The sequence below is a fragment of the Lepidochelys kempii genome, chromosome 26, assembly GCF_965140265.1.
Source record: "Lepidochelys kempii isolate rLepKem1 chromosome 26, rLepKem1.hap2, whole genome shotgun sequence".
Classification (NCBI taxonomy): domain Eukaryota; kingdom Metazoa; phylum Chordata; order Testudines; family Cheloniidae; genus Lepidochelys; species Lepidochelys kempii.
In genome coordinates, this window is record NC_133281.1 from 6,256,071 (window position 1) to 6,273,826 (window position 17,756).

The window sequence follows — 17,756 nt, forward strand, 5'->3', positions numbered from 1 at the left end:
CTCTTGCTCCCTCATCAGACAAAGACCAGAAAAAATGGAGGAGGGCTATCAATCTCAGGAATTTAAATGGAAATAAGCATAGACTGCAACAAAACACATGGTAACACCCTCCACTTGAGGACCGCAAAACACTAATCAGGCTTCCTAAGACCTCTCCCAGGTAGATAGGGAAAACACATGAATATTTTCAGCCACCACTGAAATGCAGCTGCTTCTGGGGATATGAACAGCTGCTGTTCAACATTGCACAGCAATCTCCAATGATGGTTTAGGACAGGAAGTAAGGAAAAAGCTGTATGCAACTGAAAGTGGAGGGGAAGTTGGAGGGGGCACAATGTATTTACCCACAATGTACATGGTCAGGACCTCAGGGTTTACACTCAGACTCCTGCAGAAAGTGCCACGGGCTCTCAAATAACTAGAAGGGGTCAGACTAGGGCTCACTGAAAAATTTCTGTTGAAACTGGTTTTCAACCAAAAATTGGGTTTCCAACTCAACAACATTTTTCATGAAAAGCATCCGCTTTCCAAGGAAAAATTTGATTTTTCATCAAAAAACCCAACGCTGCGTTAAGTTCACCTTAATTAGGTGACGGGAACTTTCTCAGCAAAGTGCTGAAAACCCTCGATTCCCACTCCCACCACACACCATCTGGGACCTTGTCTGCATTAGCAGCAGTGGGGCAGCTACAATGTTTGTAGCAACAGTGGACGCACTAGTGAAGACGGGGGGTAGGTGCTTCTCGCACAGTATGATTCAGTGCTGTTCTGTGCACCTTTTCCTGACATAATAGTAAAAATGCCCAAGCCCCTTCTACACTAGCAACCTTAGGCAGCTGATGAAATATGGGTAACAATTCTGCTAATATAGATGTGTCCTTGCAAGAAGTGGGCAACACCTCATAGGATCAGGGCATAAGAGAAATTATTCACTGCATGCTGACAGTGTGCTTGGTGCTGTACAATGCCTTAGTGAAAAACCTATACAACCACCGAACATCCACGTCTCAGATAGCTGAATCAGGAGTCCGAGACTGTCACAGCCTTAAAAAAAACCCCTATGACCGTATACAATGCACCAGCAAGTGTCCAAGGAGCAGGGGGGAATTCCAGCCCCAGCCCTCACAGGTGAGAGATGCATGAACACAAGACACAGTTGGAATTAATATATCACATCACTCTGGATGTCTTGCTGTACTACACGGTGTCCATGGAAACCGCATGCACCGTCCCACCCCACTCCCCCTTCTTTATAAGAACTCATAGCAACCACTCCAAACAGAACACTAATGCGAAAGGAAAAAATTATTCAAATGGATCACAAACAGCTTATGTTAAGAGAGATACTGCGCCAAATTCTGTGTTGACTTCTGCCCATGAAGCTCCATTGGGAGGTCAGTGGGATTGCCTGGGGCATGCAGCAGCACAGAATTTGGCTTAGAGTATTGGACACCTCTGAAATCAACTGAAAAATATACAGACTTAACCCTGGGTTTCACTCCGCCCCGACAAAGCTACAGGGCACAAACCAACAAAACTGGTCTCACTGTGAGCCCCTATAACAAAGAAAAAACTCATAATGTAACCACGCAATTTATGTTGCCTCAAACTATAATCCTTAAGTATTTAGTCCTTTTTGTTCCAAACCTGCTTCCACTGAGTTCAGTAAGAAGTAAGCCCACAGACTGTAAGCTCTTTGGGGCATGGACTGTCTTTATCCCTTGTGTCTTCTGCAGAGCCAAGGCCAGTGTTAGTGCTCAACAAATGCAATAATAATGTCAGAAGTTACTCTCCCACCCGCTCCAAGATGATAATGAAAAAGCTAATGATATTTTACTCACCCATCAAAAGAGAATTACTCACGCCAGGTGCGTGGGCGAACAGAATTTTGCAAGGCTGTTTTAGGCCCTGACTATGCTACAAAAATAACCATTTTAAGCGTGGTTGTGAAAGATGGTTGTGGCTTAACTCTGTTATAAGATTGTTTTTTAGTCACCCGTATGGACCACCACCACCACCAAATCATGTGATAACCATGTTAGAGTTAAAAGAGGGTGCTCACATAGTTTTTTCTGTACACACAGGTAAGAAAAAATTATGGCTCTGATCCTGCAAGCTGGTGCACGTGGAGGGGACCCCTGAGCCTGTGTGGACCACCATGGATTCCAGTGGCTCAGGGGTTCAACTCACACAGACTAATTTGCAGGATCAGGGGCTACATTATAACACAGGTAACTACATTTCACTATGGTGTTTAAACATGAGTACTTCTGTAGTGCATGTGACCATCTGTGCTATAAAATCAAGTATCTAGGTATATGTAGGAAGTAATTATCTATGTAGCTATTTGTACCTTGCTCACCACTTTGGTATCCAAGAGCTTTTTTTGATCAAATTTTATCAGATACTAAGGGTCAAATGCTGGTTTCACTGGGAGCTCTGCCATATACACCAATGAGACCATGATCTGGGCTTTAGAAAATACCCTTGTTTGCTTTTCTCTAGAACTCAATGATCAAACAGGTGCTAGCCTGCTATCATTATAAGAAAATTCTGTTTAAATTCCATCATGAAAAGTGGCATTTGGCAGAAAAGCCCTCAGTGCATGGGACACGGAGAATCAGCTCCCCTCTCATCCCTAGAAATGGGCCTTCTAGTGCAGAGGTAACAGCGCTTCTCTTGCAGAGACAGAAGACTGCATTCTCCAGAGCTGTCAGGCCTGCACTAGGTTCCCTATAGAACTAAGTTCACTCCAAAAAGGTGACAAAGAAGAATTGCGGGTTGAGACCAAGTTTAAAAAATGTCAGCATACAAGGTATTTTGTGGGGAAGGTAGGCAAGTTAGCAGTTATAACCCATTGAAAATGGAGACTTAGTCTAAAAAGTACCTTCTTAACTGTAACTGAAGTATCCCTAGACTGTAAGAAGCTAGAAATAAAGCTCTTTGGGGCAGGAACTGTCTCTTTGCATGTGTTTGCACAGCACCTAGGAAGATAGGGTCGTGATACTGATCAGGACTTGGGGCGTGGCTGTAATATTAATAATGTTAATAAATAATAAATGTTTATGCTGGAACCTGAACATGCCTGTCATTTCCCACCTGTTCCCAAGTATACTTCCTCCCAGGACCTCTGGAGTAGACAGGGTTCAGTGATCTACACAACTGTGATTTATTGCGCTACATGAGCTAATCATCAGCCTTTACACACCGAAATCATTTGGAAAATGGATTAACATGGAAGTCTTGTTAGATCAAAACCTGGTGAGGGTTTGGGGAGTTAAATGTCACAGGACTCTACAGTTCAACTCCTAACTTTAAATTAATGCTAGGTGTTTAGTCTAGTTAGTACGCTGGAACTAGAAAACTACTGGAGGAGGTGAAATGTAGCTTGAAAACCTGCTTTTGAGATACAACAGACCAAGGTTTTAAGTATTTTCTTCCATAACTACAAGTACCCTTTAGATTATAAATAGATGCTTGCATTGTAACTGAAGAGAAAAAAACAGAAACCACTGGCCCCCAGTAATGGTCCCAGTATAGCCCAAGTCATTCACGTTTGCTTTTAGAGAATGGAGGTCAGAAGATCAGTTCTGTATTTTCTACTCTTTCCCCCAAAGTGACCTGGGATCTTTAAATTTCACCCGTGACAGCCACAGGAATAGAGCTCACTTTAATATGTCATCTGAGGGCCAATACCTCTAGCCATACAGCCCCCACCTGAGTATGGCCCTGAAATATCAGCACAGGAGAGGAAATCCAGATCCTGGTTTGGAACTTGAGTGGAGACCTCCTGGTCTCAAAGTGTGTTGCCACCTAGCCACACACAGCAACTTGCTGTCTTCCATTCCTCACCTGTAAATCTGCAGAAAAAGTGCTTAACTGCCTATCAATGCTGCGGCGACAGAGCCACTAAATACCTGCTACACCACAAATACTCACTCCAAAGGGCACCAAAAACCAAGCTACAACTTCTCAACGCAGTCTCTGGGGCAGCTCATGTAGGAGAATATAATCCAAGCAAGACACAAAATCTTAATGATGCCAATGTGGGTCACAGAAGGATCAAGTTTCAAAACTACCTACATAAAATATCGCTCCCCAAACAAGCCTAATTCTGCTCTAATTAAAGTTGGCCCTAAAACATGGTAGAGAAAACATCATCTAGTCATAACCAGGTGTGGAAGTCAGGAGATCTGGGTTTGATTCCTGCTTCTGTCACAGATTAGTTATGAGGTCTCTGGCAAGTCACATCCTCTCTGGGTCTCAATTTCCGCATTTGATCCCAAGGATTCCAGTGTGCTTTATAAACATTAATTAAGCCTCGCAATACCTATGCAAGGCAACTATTATCTCCATTTTACAGATGGGGAAACTGAGGAAGAAAGACTAGGCGACCTTCCTCAAAGCCACACACTGAGACAGTGATAGAGCCAGAAATAAAACTTTGTAGCACCATGACTCAGTCCCTTTCCCTAATCACTCGGGTAAACCTCCCGCTAACCTTCGAAACAGTACATTCCACGCTGCGGACATGCATCTGATGAAGGCCATTGTTGGAGAGAGGCAGCACGCTCAAACTAAACAAATAGTGATATATCGGCTAAACAAAGAAAACTCTCAGTCTTGCATGTTTGGAACAAGGCTCATCCTCTCTTTATGCAGAACTCCCAGCAAGCGAAGTGATATAAATGTTAGACATTTTTTACCCTGACATTTGGGAAGCAGGGCACAATCCCCTAGACAATAGATCCCCTCTGATATGCATGTTGTTCTACAGAAGAATTTGCTACTGCCTGGCTCGTTCACAATCACCGCAGCCTAAATGGTCCAAGTGTGACCTCAGGAATCTTCCTACATCAGAGGCTGCACGTCAGTAAGACCCTTTCCCCTCCGAAGACGTACTGAATTCCAGACCTAAGTGAATGACACAATTCATTCAATAAGCGGCAGCACGACTTCACATTGGCCATATCTGCATGAATTAGCGACTATTACAGTTGGCATGGCCTGCCAGCCATTGACAACCGAACTGAGAGCGATTGTCTGCGTTATACACAGACTAACCTCCTCAGAGTTCAGGTCTCTCACATTCATGTGGAAATGGGGCCACAACACGCGCAAAGACTGACGCTGATCTGTTGTGGAGGAAGAAAGGGGAATCACAGATTTCAGTTGAGTAACCCCACCCTTGACAATGACCCCTCATTCCTATCCCAGCAAAAGATGAAAAATTCATCTCCCAATCACATGGCTCAGCGGGAACCATGTTTAAGCTATGCTCTACCATGGCTTTCCCGGATGGCTCCATCCTGAGTGTCTGTCTTCACTGCAGTATTAGCGCAGGTGACTTCTGTTGAGTTACCCTAGTTTGGGTGAGAACGGCCACACCACACAATAATCCTCATGCTGCTGTGTCCACACTGACGCTGCTCTCACTTGTGTGTTGTGCTAGGATTTCTGGGGGCATATCCCATGGTTCCAAACTGCAGTAAACTGAACTGCTCCAGGCATTCCTTCTCAGGGAATTACAGGAGAACTCATCTGTCCTTTCTGGGCAAAGGAATGGGGCTGTGGGAAAGGACCAGCGACACTCGAGTGGCTCTAGCCTGAGTCCACACTACACGAGTGGCTGCGTTAATAGCTGATGACTTGTGCTAATCTGAACTTTAGCTTGTACCACCTGACAGGCCAGTGGACTCAAGTGAAAAGCACCATCATGCTCAGTCTAGGGGTACGTCCACACTGCAATGTAAGCCCAGAGCTAGTGGAATGTGAGTCAGCAGACCCTGGGTTTGAGCACCTACACTGATTGTCAATCCTCCATTAGGAATTTTCTAACCTGGTCCCAAAACTGGGGTTCAAGCATCTACACTGCATTTCGCAGACCTGAGTGCAATCAATCATATCCCAGCTTTCCCAGTGCCCTCCCGCCATGTGGCTGCTCTAGCTTTTTGTTGTGCAGTTTGGGAAAATCTGACTGTCCACTAAACTTGACTGTCCAAAGGTCCAAGAAAGCCAGCCTGTGGGAACGTGGGAGACTTTTGGCCAACTCCCAGAGCCTGGGTCCAGTGGGGCTGCATCTACACTGCAAAGTAATAGGGCTTGAACCCTGGGTCCCGGACTCCCAGTTTGACTCAGGCTTGGACCCTTCACCCTTGTGGGGTCCTGGGACCCTGGGTTAGAATGATTTGGGTATAGATGGAAGGAGGTTAGGCTTGAGCCTAAGTCTGAACCTTGGGTTTATGCTGAAGTGTAAGTGCACCTAACTGTTTTTGTGTGGGGACGTGACCTGAGTTATAACCAGGGATCCTAGTTTTCTGTGATAAAAAAACCCAAATCCTCTGATTAAAAAACCCATAAAAATCCACTTTTTTCGCTATTTAAAGGAAACGCTGACCTTTAGTTTCTCTAGCCACAATATATATAGGTATCAGTTGACACAATGTTTTATTGATATATTTACAATTTTTAAGCTGACAGCCCGAGCACCGTTGCCTGGGGCTGACATCCCAAGCCCTGCCCTGCCCATTTCCCTGATTATCTGAATTTTTGATTATCCAAACTGGTCCCATTCCTAATTAGATTGGACAGTCAGGGTTCTACTGTATATGGTTTTATTTTCTCACAAAATGTAAAAACTAAAGATTCTCTCTAAGAACACAACTTCTGCATTTTTCCATGGCAAATGGATTTCTAGGCTCCCTGGTTATAACTCATGTTAACTTTGTAGTGAAGGCAAATCCTTAGTGTAGATAGGAGGTTAACATGCAGTTATGCTCTGAAAAGCATAACAATGACATGATAAAATTCTCTGTTTACTGTCAGTTATTTCTGATCAGACTGGACTGGCTCAGTTTGAATGTTTCGTTCCTAACCGTCAGCTCTACAGACTCACCAGAGATCTGAGGGTCAAGCTGAGTTCTTTCTGGCTCATTTCTCACCACTGATAGATTCTGTATGCCAAATTTTCCCTTCAGTTACACCTGTGGTATCGTATTGTCTTCAAAGGAGTTACAAAGCTGTAATTTGGCAGCATTTAAAGCCCTGTACTGTATTTCATTAATAACGATATTTACGATATCTCAGCCATCTGGTTTTATTAGCTCTGCAGTGCTAACAGGTGTAAAATGTAGCAAAAACTGATTCTCAGTATACAGAGAGTAAATCTGCTGAGCCAGGTGCTATTTTCAGTTATTTTTCTGACCACTGCCACATTTAAAAGCGCGTTTACAGACAAAGACTAAAGATTATTTGTCTATCTGCCAGCCCTGCAAACTCAATCTGGGATCTCAGAATCAAGCTAAATTCTCTCTTTCTTCTTACATCAGCATACATCTACCTCTAACTATTTTGGCTCTGCGTGACTAACACGATTGAAAAATTGCTTAGGGCAGTGAAAATATTTTTAATTAAATGACCAGCACACACGACAAGAACTGTGGATGTGATCTGTCCCATAATGTTTTAGGAGTCTTGTACAGAGTTTTTAGCAAATCTGACAAACACACACAGAGGAATTTTTTTAAAGTTTTTTGTTTGGAGTTAAAGGCCCTTCAACAATATTTACAAACCAAGCATCCCGTCATTGTGTGAATGCATGAGAATCTCCAAGTGAAACTATCTATTATTGCCCAGGCTGAACAGAACTAAAAAAGAAGAAGTGCATAAATGGATAAAAAAAAAACACAGGAGGCTTTTACTCTCCTTCCATTTTTAACAATCAAAGTTAAGGACATTTTAAGTAATATGACTTTTAATGTGACACAGTCCCCTTAACTTTAGGCAGATTTATAAATGTTTGCTTTTAGGATGCAGCCATTTATAGCATAGAACACAGACGATGCAGCGGTGTCACTGAAAGCGCAGGTGGAGTGATTCTGTGTTGTGCAATTTGAGTAGTAAGATTGATACAGGGTGAAATGAATTGATTATTTTAAAATTAAGTGCAGCAATAGGTATTTCTATGTATAATTTATCACAATAAAGTGATGCATGAGTCAGGACTAAAAATACACTGATTAGGCTACCTGGACTATAAAGTACGTATTCCTTACATAGCCTGCTAGCCATCTATAGGGCAGTATAATCAAGAAGATGATTCTGTTAATCTATCCATGCCATTTGTCTTCAAGGCAGATCTGCTGACTTTATGGATACAGAAAAGTTTCTCCTGTGGTCCTCGAAGAGCCAATATAAACACAGCAGAGTGAGCTGGAGTCTCTTACAACAAAAGTTGTCAGCAAACTTCTGATCCTAGAATCTTTAGTACTTATGGTGACAGTAGGAGGCAGAGAGAACACTGCTGGATTTTTCAACTCACAACTTGAATTTGCGGTGCTAGCAGCTAGGAAAAAAAAAATCAAATATTTGACTTGTAAACTGAGACCATTTGAGCAGGAATCAGTGAACAAGAATAATTACAAAACCCAACAAGGGTTTCTAAGCAAAACTTTATGCGGGGAAATGGAGGTCAGAAGAATCTAAGCAGAAATGCTGCACATTGATCTGTTACAAAGCAGGAAATCGAGTTTTGTAGCCGGACAAGTAACTTATATTTAGAAAATCATTCTGGATAGCTGAGTAATTAAAGCAGGTATGCATGTATACTGATGATGCGCGTACATGACAAGGCTTGGTTTAAATGTCTCCATCAAATGATTTTGAACATTACAACAAACATTTGAAATGCCTCAGATAGATAAATACCAATAATCTTAAAGAGAATAATCAGTTATTTTAATTTATTGCAAATAAAGCGTACAGTCATTTGAAACCATGAGTGTGAAGGGCTGCATTAGTGTTTCAAGTATCTGATCACAGATCCATTTTCATTAATAACAGAAGCACAAAGCAAAAGAGTACATTTATTTTATAATCATATTTGCAATAGGCAAGGAGGGTAGGTAAGGAGGAGGATGCAGTCAGAGAGAAGGGAGAGATGATTAAGAGGGGGGGAACCAGGAAGGAAGGGAAGGGTGTGTGTCTGGGTAAATAATAAGACGTTAAGTGAGTACTATCCTACTTTTGCGAAAACCAATCTCATTTTTGGGCAGGATGCCCTAAGCATATATGCACATTGCTGAACTCTGGTCCTTACTCAATCCATCCCTCCCTTCTGTTTGCTACTGTCCCATCTATGGCATTAATTGATCTTTAACTATTCATGGTAAATAGGCCCATGGCCTGTGATGGGATGGGATCTGAGTTACTACAGAGACTTCTTTCCTGGGTATCTGGTTGGTAAATGTTGCCCACATGCTCAGGATTCAGCTGATCGCCATATTTGGGGTCGGGAAGGAATTTTCCTCCAGGGCAGATTGGAAGAGGCCCTGGGGTTTTTTCTCTGTCCTCTGCAGCATGGGGCATGGGTCACTTGCTGGAGGATTCTCTGCACCTTGAAGTCTTTAAACCACGATTTGAGGACTTCAATAGCACAGACATAGGTGAGAGGTTTATTGCAGGAGTGGGTGGGTGAGATTCTGTGGCCTGCATTGTGCAGGAGGTCAGACTAGATGATCATAATGGTTCCTTCTGACCTTAATATTTATGAGTCTATCTAACATTAGGCCCCAAACCCACAAACATTTACACATGGTTAACTTTACACATTAGTAGAACCTCTGAAGTCAGTGACGGGGCCTTAGATAATAAGCTCTTTGGGGCTGGAAAGATACCTATGCATGCATCTGTATAGCACAATAATGGCCTGATCCTTCTTGGAGCTTCTTAGTAAGTACAAAAAGAAAAGGAGTACTTGTGGCACCTTAGAGACTAACCAATTTATTTGAGCATGAGCTTTCGTGTGCTACAGCTCACTTCATCGGATGCATACCGTGGAAACTGCAGTTTCCACATACATACAGTTTCCACGGTATGCATCCGATGAAGTGAGCTGTAGCTCACGAAAGCTCATGCTCAAATAAATTGGTTAGTCTCTAAGGTGCCACAAGTACTCCTTTTCTTTTTGCGAATACAGACTAACACGGCTGTTACTCTGAAACCTGTTAGTAAGTACATATTCTTTAGGTCAGAGACCGTATCTTCCAAATTGTTCGATGAAGTATCTAACACATTTACTTTAACGCACAAACATTCATAAATAACAATGCTTAACATTCCCAAGCTAAGATGAGGTATGCTGCCGGGCCTGTTACAAAGGCAGGAAGCCTTCCCACGAGGAAACTGGACAGCATTGCTAGATCACACGCAGAGTACATACAAAACCCTATCCCCCAGACTGTATTGTTACTATTTTGATATTGACATTATGAGGTGCAAATAATGTCTGTAACACAAACATATTGAAATCCACTTGAGAGGCAAGATACAAGTTAAAGTGATTTCAGATAGTTCTAAACCCAAAGCAGGTTTCATAAAACCTATTAATAGACTGTTTCGGGCATTTAAAAAACTAGCAAAAAAGTTTTGTTTTGATGTAAGCCTTCCTCTGCTGTGTTTACATTACAGACATTGTTATGCAAGTACAGTATATAAATAAGAATTTGGGACCAGACCCAAAACCCTTTGAAGTCTATAGGTGCCTTTCCATGGACTTCAAGATGTGTTGGATCAGACCATTAAGCCCCTAAAAGTTGTTTCTCTTCCACAGACCAAGAGCTGCTTCACCAAGGGGAGCCAAGTTGCAGAGTAGCAGCCGTGTTAGGCTGTATCCGCAAAAAGAAAAGGAGGACTTGTGGCACCTTAAAGACTAACTTTTTAAAGGGGGAGCCAAGTATCAGTCCCGTTTTCTATCAGGGGGAATTAATGTGCAGAAGGGAAGCAACTCTCACACCAGAGCGGAGAGCAGCCGAACTAGGAACTCAGGCTGTTGGATTCTCAGACCCTTGCCCTGTCTGCAGCAGCCTGGTGCTGGGCCGGGGGTGGGGGAGCGCTGAGAGTGAAAGGGACTAAAAGAAAGTGAAAATAACCAGGCCACTTTCACTCTCCAAAGGGAGTAACAAACACAGGTGGCGAGAAGTAAACAACCACCCCACATACACTGGGTCACACAGGACGGTAGGCGAGGCAGCTTCCCGGCCCCCCGACGGTAACAAACTTGACATCACAGCACTTTACTACAAGGGAGACGGGTGCGGGAGCTGGGGGGGGGTAGACACGAGTGGGGCGCGGACAGCAGGTCAGTAGCGGATGCAAGGGGGGAGGGGGTGGGGAGGGGGAGAAGGGAAGGGCCCGGAGCACCGGGGGGGGGGGTGGGGAGGGGGAGGGGGAGAAGGGAAGGGCCCGGAGCACCGGGGGGGGGGGTGGGGAGGGGGAGGGGGAGAAGGGAAGGGCCCGGAGCACCGGGGGGGGGGGTGGGGAGGGGGAGGGGGAGAAGGGAAGGGCCCGGAGCACCGGGGGGGGGGGTGGGGAGGGGGAGGGGGAGAAGGGAAGGGCCCGGAGCACCGGGGGGGGGGGTGGGGAGGGGGAGGGGGAGAAGGGAAGGGCCCGGAGCACCGGGGGGGGGGTGGGGAGGGGGAGGGGGAGAAGGGAAGGGCCCGGAGCACCGGGGGGGGGGGGGTGGGGAGGGGGAGGGGGAGAAGGGAAGGGCCCGGAGCACCGGGGGGGGGGTGGGGAGGGGGAGGGGGAGAAGGGAAGGGCCCGGAGCACCGGGGGGGGGGGAGGGGAGGGGGAGGGGGAGAAGGGAAGGGCCCGGAGCACCGGGGGGGGGGGGGAGGGGGAGGGGGAGAAGGGAAGGGCCCGGAGCACCGGGGGGGGGGGGAGGGGGAGGGGGAGGAGGGAAGGGCCCGGAGCACCGGGGGGGGGGGGGGAGGGGGAGGAGGGAAGGGCCCGGAGCACCGGGGGGGGGGTGGGGAGGGGGAGGGGGAGAAGGGAAGGGCCCGGAGCACCGGGGGGGGGGTGGGGAGGGGGAGGGGGAGAAGGGAAGGGCCCGGAGCACCGGGGGGGGGGTGGGGAGGGGGAGGGGGAGAAGGGAAGGGCCCGGAGCACCGGGGGGGGGGGGTGGGGAGGGGGAGGGGGAGAAGGGAAGGGCCCGGAGCACCGGGGGGGGGTGGGGAGGGGGAGAAGGGAAGGGCCCGGAGCACCGGGGGGGGGGGTGGGGAGGGGGAGAAGGGAAGGGCCCGGAGCACCGGGGGGGGGGGTGGGGAGGGGGAGAAGGGAAGGGCCCGGAGCACCGGGGGGGGGGGGTGGGGAGGGGGAGAAGGGAAGGGCCCGGAGCACCGGGGGGGGGGGTGGGGAGGGGGAGAAGGGAAGGGCCCGGAGCACCGGGGGGGGGGGTGGGGAGGGGGAGAAGGGGGAGAAGGGAAGGGCCCGGAGCACCGGGGGGGGGGGTGGGGAGGGGGAGAAGGGGGAGAAGGGAAGGGCCCGGAGCACCGGGGGGGGGGGTGGGGAGGGGGAGAAGGGGGAGAAGGGAAGGGCCCGGAGCACCGGGGGGGGGGTGGGGAGGGGGAGAAGGGGGAGAAGGGAAGGGCCCGGAGCACCGGGGGGGGGGGGTGGGGAGAGGGAGAAGGGAAGGGCCCGGAGCACCGGGGGGGGGGGGGGAGAAGGGGGGGAGGGGAAGGGCCCGGAGCACCGGGGGGGGGGAGAAGGGGGGGAGGGAAGGGCCCGGAGCACCGGGGGGGGGGAGAAGGGGGAGAAGGGAAGGGCCCGGAGCACCGGGGGGGGGGGGAGAAGGGGGGGAGGGAAGGGCCCGGAGCACCGGGGGGGGGGGGAGAAGGGAAGGGCCCGGAGCACCGGGGGGGGGGGAGAAGGGGGGGAGGGAAGGGCCCGGAGCACCGGGCGGGGGGAGGGACGGGGCGCCCCGGGCGGGTCCGGGGGGCCGCAGAGACCCAGCGCGGAGGAGACGGGCCGACGGCGGAGACGGGCCGGGGCCGGGAGCGGGACGAGCCCCCAGCGTCTCCCGGGGCTGCACTCACCAGCTCATGGTCCCCTCCGGCCCCGGCTTTCTCCCGGAAGCGCTTGTCCTTTGGCCCCGCCCCCTCCGGAAGCGAGGCAGTCGGCACGCTCGACGGCGTGACGTCACGCACGGCCTGGGGGGCGGAGACACCTGGAAGTTCTCACGCTGCCTCCCGGGCAGGCCGAGCCGCAGCGTCGGAGGCTGTGTCGTGATGTCACAGTGCAGCATTGTGATGTCACCACGTGGAGCCGTGATGTCACCGTCCAGCGCCATGACCTCGCTGGGCTGCGCTGGGGAGGGGCTGCGCCCGGTGTACAAGGCAAGGCTTGGCCTGCGGCCGCCCTGCGCTGCTCTGCCCTGCCATCCCCCGGCTCCCTGGGGCGCTCCAGAGCCGCCCATTGCAGTGACCCCCCAGCAGCCCTCCCCCGAGCCGCTCCAGGGCCTGGCTTTGGGGAACAGCCCCCGGGGACAGGGGTCGGCAACCTTGCAGAAGCGGGCGCCGAGTCCTCATGTATTCACGCTTAGTTTAAGGTTTCCCGTGCCAGTCACACATTTTAACGTTTTTAGAAGGTTGCTTTCTATCAGTCTGTAATATATAACTCAACTACTGTTGTAGGCAAAGTAAATAAGGGTTTTGAAATGCCCAAGAAGCTCCATTTAAAATTAAATTAAAATGCAGAGCCCCCCGGGACCGGTGAGTGCCACTGAGAATCAGCTTGTGCGCCGCCGTGCCGTCGGTTGCCTACTCCTGCCCTAGAACTTCAAACTCCGCTCCCAGCAATGGCTGCAGCTTAGCCCGGGAAGCCTTCCGCGGCAGATAAATTGACACCCATGCGGCTGACTGGCTTTCACAAAGTGGACGGCTTCCTGGCCCAGGCCCTATGTGCCGCGTGCGCATCCCACAGCGCTCTTCCTGGGAGGCAGAATTTGCCCAACTGGCCTTTGTCCAAAAATTGGGCTCTTTTGCTGCACAGTGGATGTGCTACTGGGGGCTGCGTTGCAGCAGTTACGTATGACTATGGCAGTGGGCTAAAGAGGTATTGCTCCAGTGGACGGAATGACTTGTCTCTCCGTGGACAACTTTGAAGCTAGCTTCTCATTTAAAGCATGATTTATTTATTATTCGACACAGCCCCTGAGGAAGCCATCCCAGCATTTACATAAGGCCCAGTACACGTTGGGACAGGTTAGCAACTCTAGTTTAGTCATTTCAATGTAGGCATCCAGCCAGGTTAGATGGATTGAGTAAGGCTTCCAGTTCTTCCCTTTAATTCTGAGTCTTGGTGTATTTATTCCAGACTGCCGGAAAGCTGGTACAACACACAAAAAATGTTAACAAGTAATAATGCCAGGATCCACAAGAAAAACAAACTTGAGAGACAGGACCATGGCAAGGAACTGATACAAACAAGGTACATTAAATGTAACGTAAGATGGAGGCCAGTGACTAAGAAGGAAAATAAATTGCATACTATTTTAAAAAGCCCTTGAGGGAACAACTGTGTTATGAGTTTTGCAATGTCAGGAAAGGTCCAGCTGCACTCAATAATCAATGAAATTGATGAAGCACATGGGAACTGAATAGGGAACCATATGGCTTAGCACTTATAATCTTCAAAGCATTTACAAACCTTTAAAAATTACCCCTCACAAGCTTCCAGGGGTAAATGGCCCCATTTTACAGATACAGAAACTGAAGCAAGAAGAGTTAGACCAAACTGTTTAGATGTGCCAGATTGTGCCCTCTGATTTTGGATGCCTTTTGAGTGGCTGATCAGAATTATCTAGGCCCAAATCCTCAGATATATTTAGGCACTTAATGCTCATTGATATCAATGGAAATTAGGCATCTAAATATTTTTCAGGACCTATGCCATCAGGCATGATTTTCAGAGGCACTGAGCTACCACAGCTCCAGCTGAAGTCCGTGGGAGCTGCAAGTTTTCAGGTCCTCTGAAAATCAGGTTCCAAGTGGCTCACATCAGGCATCAAAAAAAGGAGGCACCCATATATAACAGATTATTTGGAAAATTTTAATCAAAGTGACTTAAAGTGATTCCTGTGCGGGAGTCCCAGAACCAAAGCCCCAACGTCTACACGGTAATTTTTATCTCTGTAGCCTGAGCCCCGTGAGCCTGAGTCAACTGACCTGGGTCAGCCGTGCCGTACTGCGAGTCTTTTATTCTACTGTAGACGTACCCGGTAAGGTTATATGTCCTGCCCTCTCTCATTAGGTCCTTATCTGGCCTCCACTGCTGTAGTACCTGAGTACCTCATGATCCTTAATGCATTTATCCTCTCACCACCTCCATGAAGTAGGGAAGTGCTGTTATCCCCATTGTACAGATGTGGAACTGAGAGATAAAGAGCCAGGGTTTTCAAGGGTATTTATGTGCCTAAAGATGTAGACAAGCGCCGAGGGGGAGTTAGGTACCTAATCTTCTTAGGCTCTTTTGAAAATCCCACAAGACACCTATCGGCATCTTTAGGCACCTAAATACCTTTGAATATCTGGCCCTTAGTGACTTGGCCAAGGTCACACAGGAAGTCCATGCCAAAGCAGGGAACTGAATTTGAGTTTCCTGGGTAAATACCCTAACCACTGGATTGTTGTCCCTCTGCTAGTCAGTTAACAGGGCAGAGAACAGACCCTATTTTCCTGCCTCCCAGGCAGGTGTTGTATCCGCATCCTGCCCCTTTGCCCTGTTACACGTGCAGCCCCAAAGGTATGCATGACACTTTATGGATATGAAAAAATACAAAGTCCCTGCCTCGTACATCCTTATAAGAATGGGGCGTGCTACTGTAATGGGCACAAATGCTGCAGCCTTCCAAAGAACTAGTGCGACATTTGGAGCCACCACTGCAGAAGGTTGTCACGCACTTTAAATAAGGGGAAGACAGGTGTGCACTGGATTACAACACGCTCAGCTTCACACCCCAGGACTTGTATACAAGCTCCCCGCCCCGATTGCTGCTGCTGCTGCACCTGGCTGCCAGACATACTCCTCTCTGCAGTCCTAGATGCTTACCTCTCCCCCACCCAATTTCATCATCCAGGCCAATTGCACACTTCTCCTGGGAGTCCCGTCTCGCTCCAGTTTGAGGCACAGGGTTTAAACTTCCCTGCAGCGTGGCCCCAGATCCCTATTTTGAAAGGGGCACAGGGAGGGAGAGGCCACTGACCAGAGTGCCAGTCAAGGTGGCAGCAGCCGCAGCCTCTGCTCAGTTCCAGACATGAACAGGGCGATTGTCAAGTGCAGGCAGGTGCCCTGCTGTGCCAGTAGGATGCGAGGAAAAGGCTTTGAGTCAGTCACTTGTCTGCCAAGCACATGGGGAATTAGAACATCACGTCAGGACCATGCAGACTCCTGTCTGTATCCTCAGGGTGGGACAGGGCTGGAGAACAAAGGCTCCTGTGTTTTTTTAGGTGGCGAGAGGGACTGGCAGCACAGGTAACCTTTTGGATCAGTATAACGAGAACCTTTGAGGAGGGATGGACCCTTACTACTAACAGTCCCAGGGTAAAATGGTGGTGCTCCAGAGTGATGACTATGGTCATTCTTACCAACTACACCTTTGCCTGGGGGAATCTTTCCATGTCCTATGGCTAGGAGATACTTGGAGTTGTGGGTGGTGGAGGACCGAGATGCCTTTGCTTTAGGAGCAGATAAAAGGGCATCTCCAAAAGTGAGCTCAACAGAGGTCACAGAAGGCCCTGGCATTTCAGAAGGTGATGAGAGAAGCTGTGGGGGGGGGGAAGGCTGGGTGGCAACATGAGGGGGTGAGTTTCTAGGCTTTTCACCTCACCCACAGACCCCGAGTGCAGAACAGAGACAGCTCTTGGATTGAATGGGCAATGAAGACTGAACTCCACTCCAGAGGAGGCCTCTCCAGAAACGGCACACGGGCAGCGTAGCTTGCACCCTTGTTGCTCATGCTGGACCTACAGGATCAGGGGAGAATTCATTATCTGCAGCCCATACAGTCCATGGTCTCTCTGGTGAGGCTGCCAACAGAGGGACCGCTCAGTGGCGGCATATCTGCCTTCTTGGAACTCGACTTGGACCCTACCAAATTTTCACGGGAGCTGCCAATGTTCCATTAGAACTTTTAGTGACGAGTGACCTGGGTCAAGGAACCTGGCAGTGAAATGCTGCATGTTGCACAGCCTCCCTCCATCACTCCCCCTGAGCCAGCCACTCCCCGGATGCTGCTCCTTTCCCCATTTAAAAGCCACAAGCGTCCAGGACAATGCCAAAGCGTTCCTAGCTAAGTGCTTTGCCTATTGCAAAAGAGGCTCTCGGGCACTGTGGCTTCCATTTCATGTCTGCCTGTTTGGATTCCTGCTTGCAGAATGACTAACTTTAAGGACTAAAAAATATATATATATATATATATGTTTTGATTACACTGCCTTTTTGCCAACTGGGAGCATTAGTCACAGGATTTTTGTGTGTGGAGATACCAGGCTTAAAGCTCAGCAGAGCTTCTTTCTTTCTCCCCCTCCTCCTCCTTTCTGACTTATTAGCAGGATTCCAAGCATGATGAAGAAGAGAGAGAGAGAGAGAGAACGTGCATGAACATCTTCAGGGAAAATTACTCTGCATTATTTTTCTCCCCCCCCCCCCACCAGAGAGAGGAAACCACCAAAGGCTTTTTAAAGGTTTGGGGTGAGTCTTTGGACACATGGGGGTCAGATCCTCAGCTGGTATAAATCGACACAGTTCGGGGGCTTTGACAGAGCTACGCCCATATGCACCAGCTGAGGATCTGGTCCACAGTTTGGCACCTATTCATCTCTCTGTATAAAGCAAGGGCGGGAGAAGGATTCTGGATTGGCAACTGTCTGGTGATGGGCAAAACAGGGGTGCCTCGCTTAGCTCGCTGCTCCTTGGGCATG

General features: G+C 48.8%; 1 protein-coding gene and 1 long non-coding RNA gene across 3 annotated transcripts in view; one reads left to right on the plus strand and one right to left on the minus strand.

The window, feature by feature from the left end:
- BIN3 (bridging integrator 3) overlaps positions 1-12,969 on the minus strand; it is a 55,272-nt gene extending 42,303 nt beyond the window's left edge. The window contains exon 1 of the mRNA XM_073325115.1: positions 12,873-12,969. Coding sequence (XP_073181216.1) covers positions 12,873-12,880 — 8 coding nt within the window. The 5' untranslated portion in view covers positions 12,881-12,969. The remainder of the gene's footprint in view (positions 1-12,872) is intronic.
- LOC140903591 (uncharacterized) lies at positions 12,748-17,520 on the plus strand. 2 transcript variants are annotated; one of them, XR_012156299.1, is made up of 4 exons: positions 12,748-13,172; positions 14,152-14,265; positions 14,973-15,055; positions 16,670-17,520. It is a non-coding gene; the product is annotated as an uncharacterized lncRNA (long non-coding RNA). The 2 variants fall into 2 exon arrangements; XR_012156298.1 differs by having other exon boundaries at positions 17,385-17,520.
- The last annotated feature ends 236 nt before the right edge of the window (positions 17,521-17,756 follow it).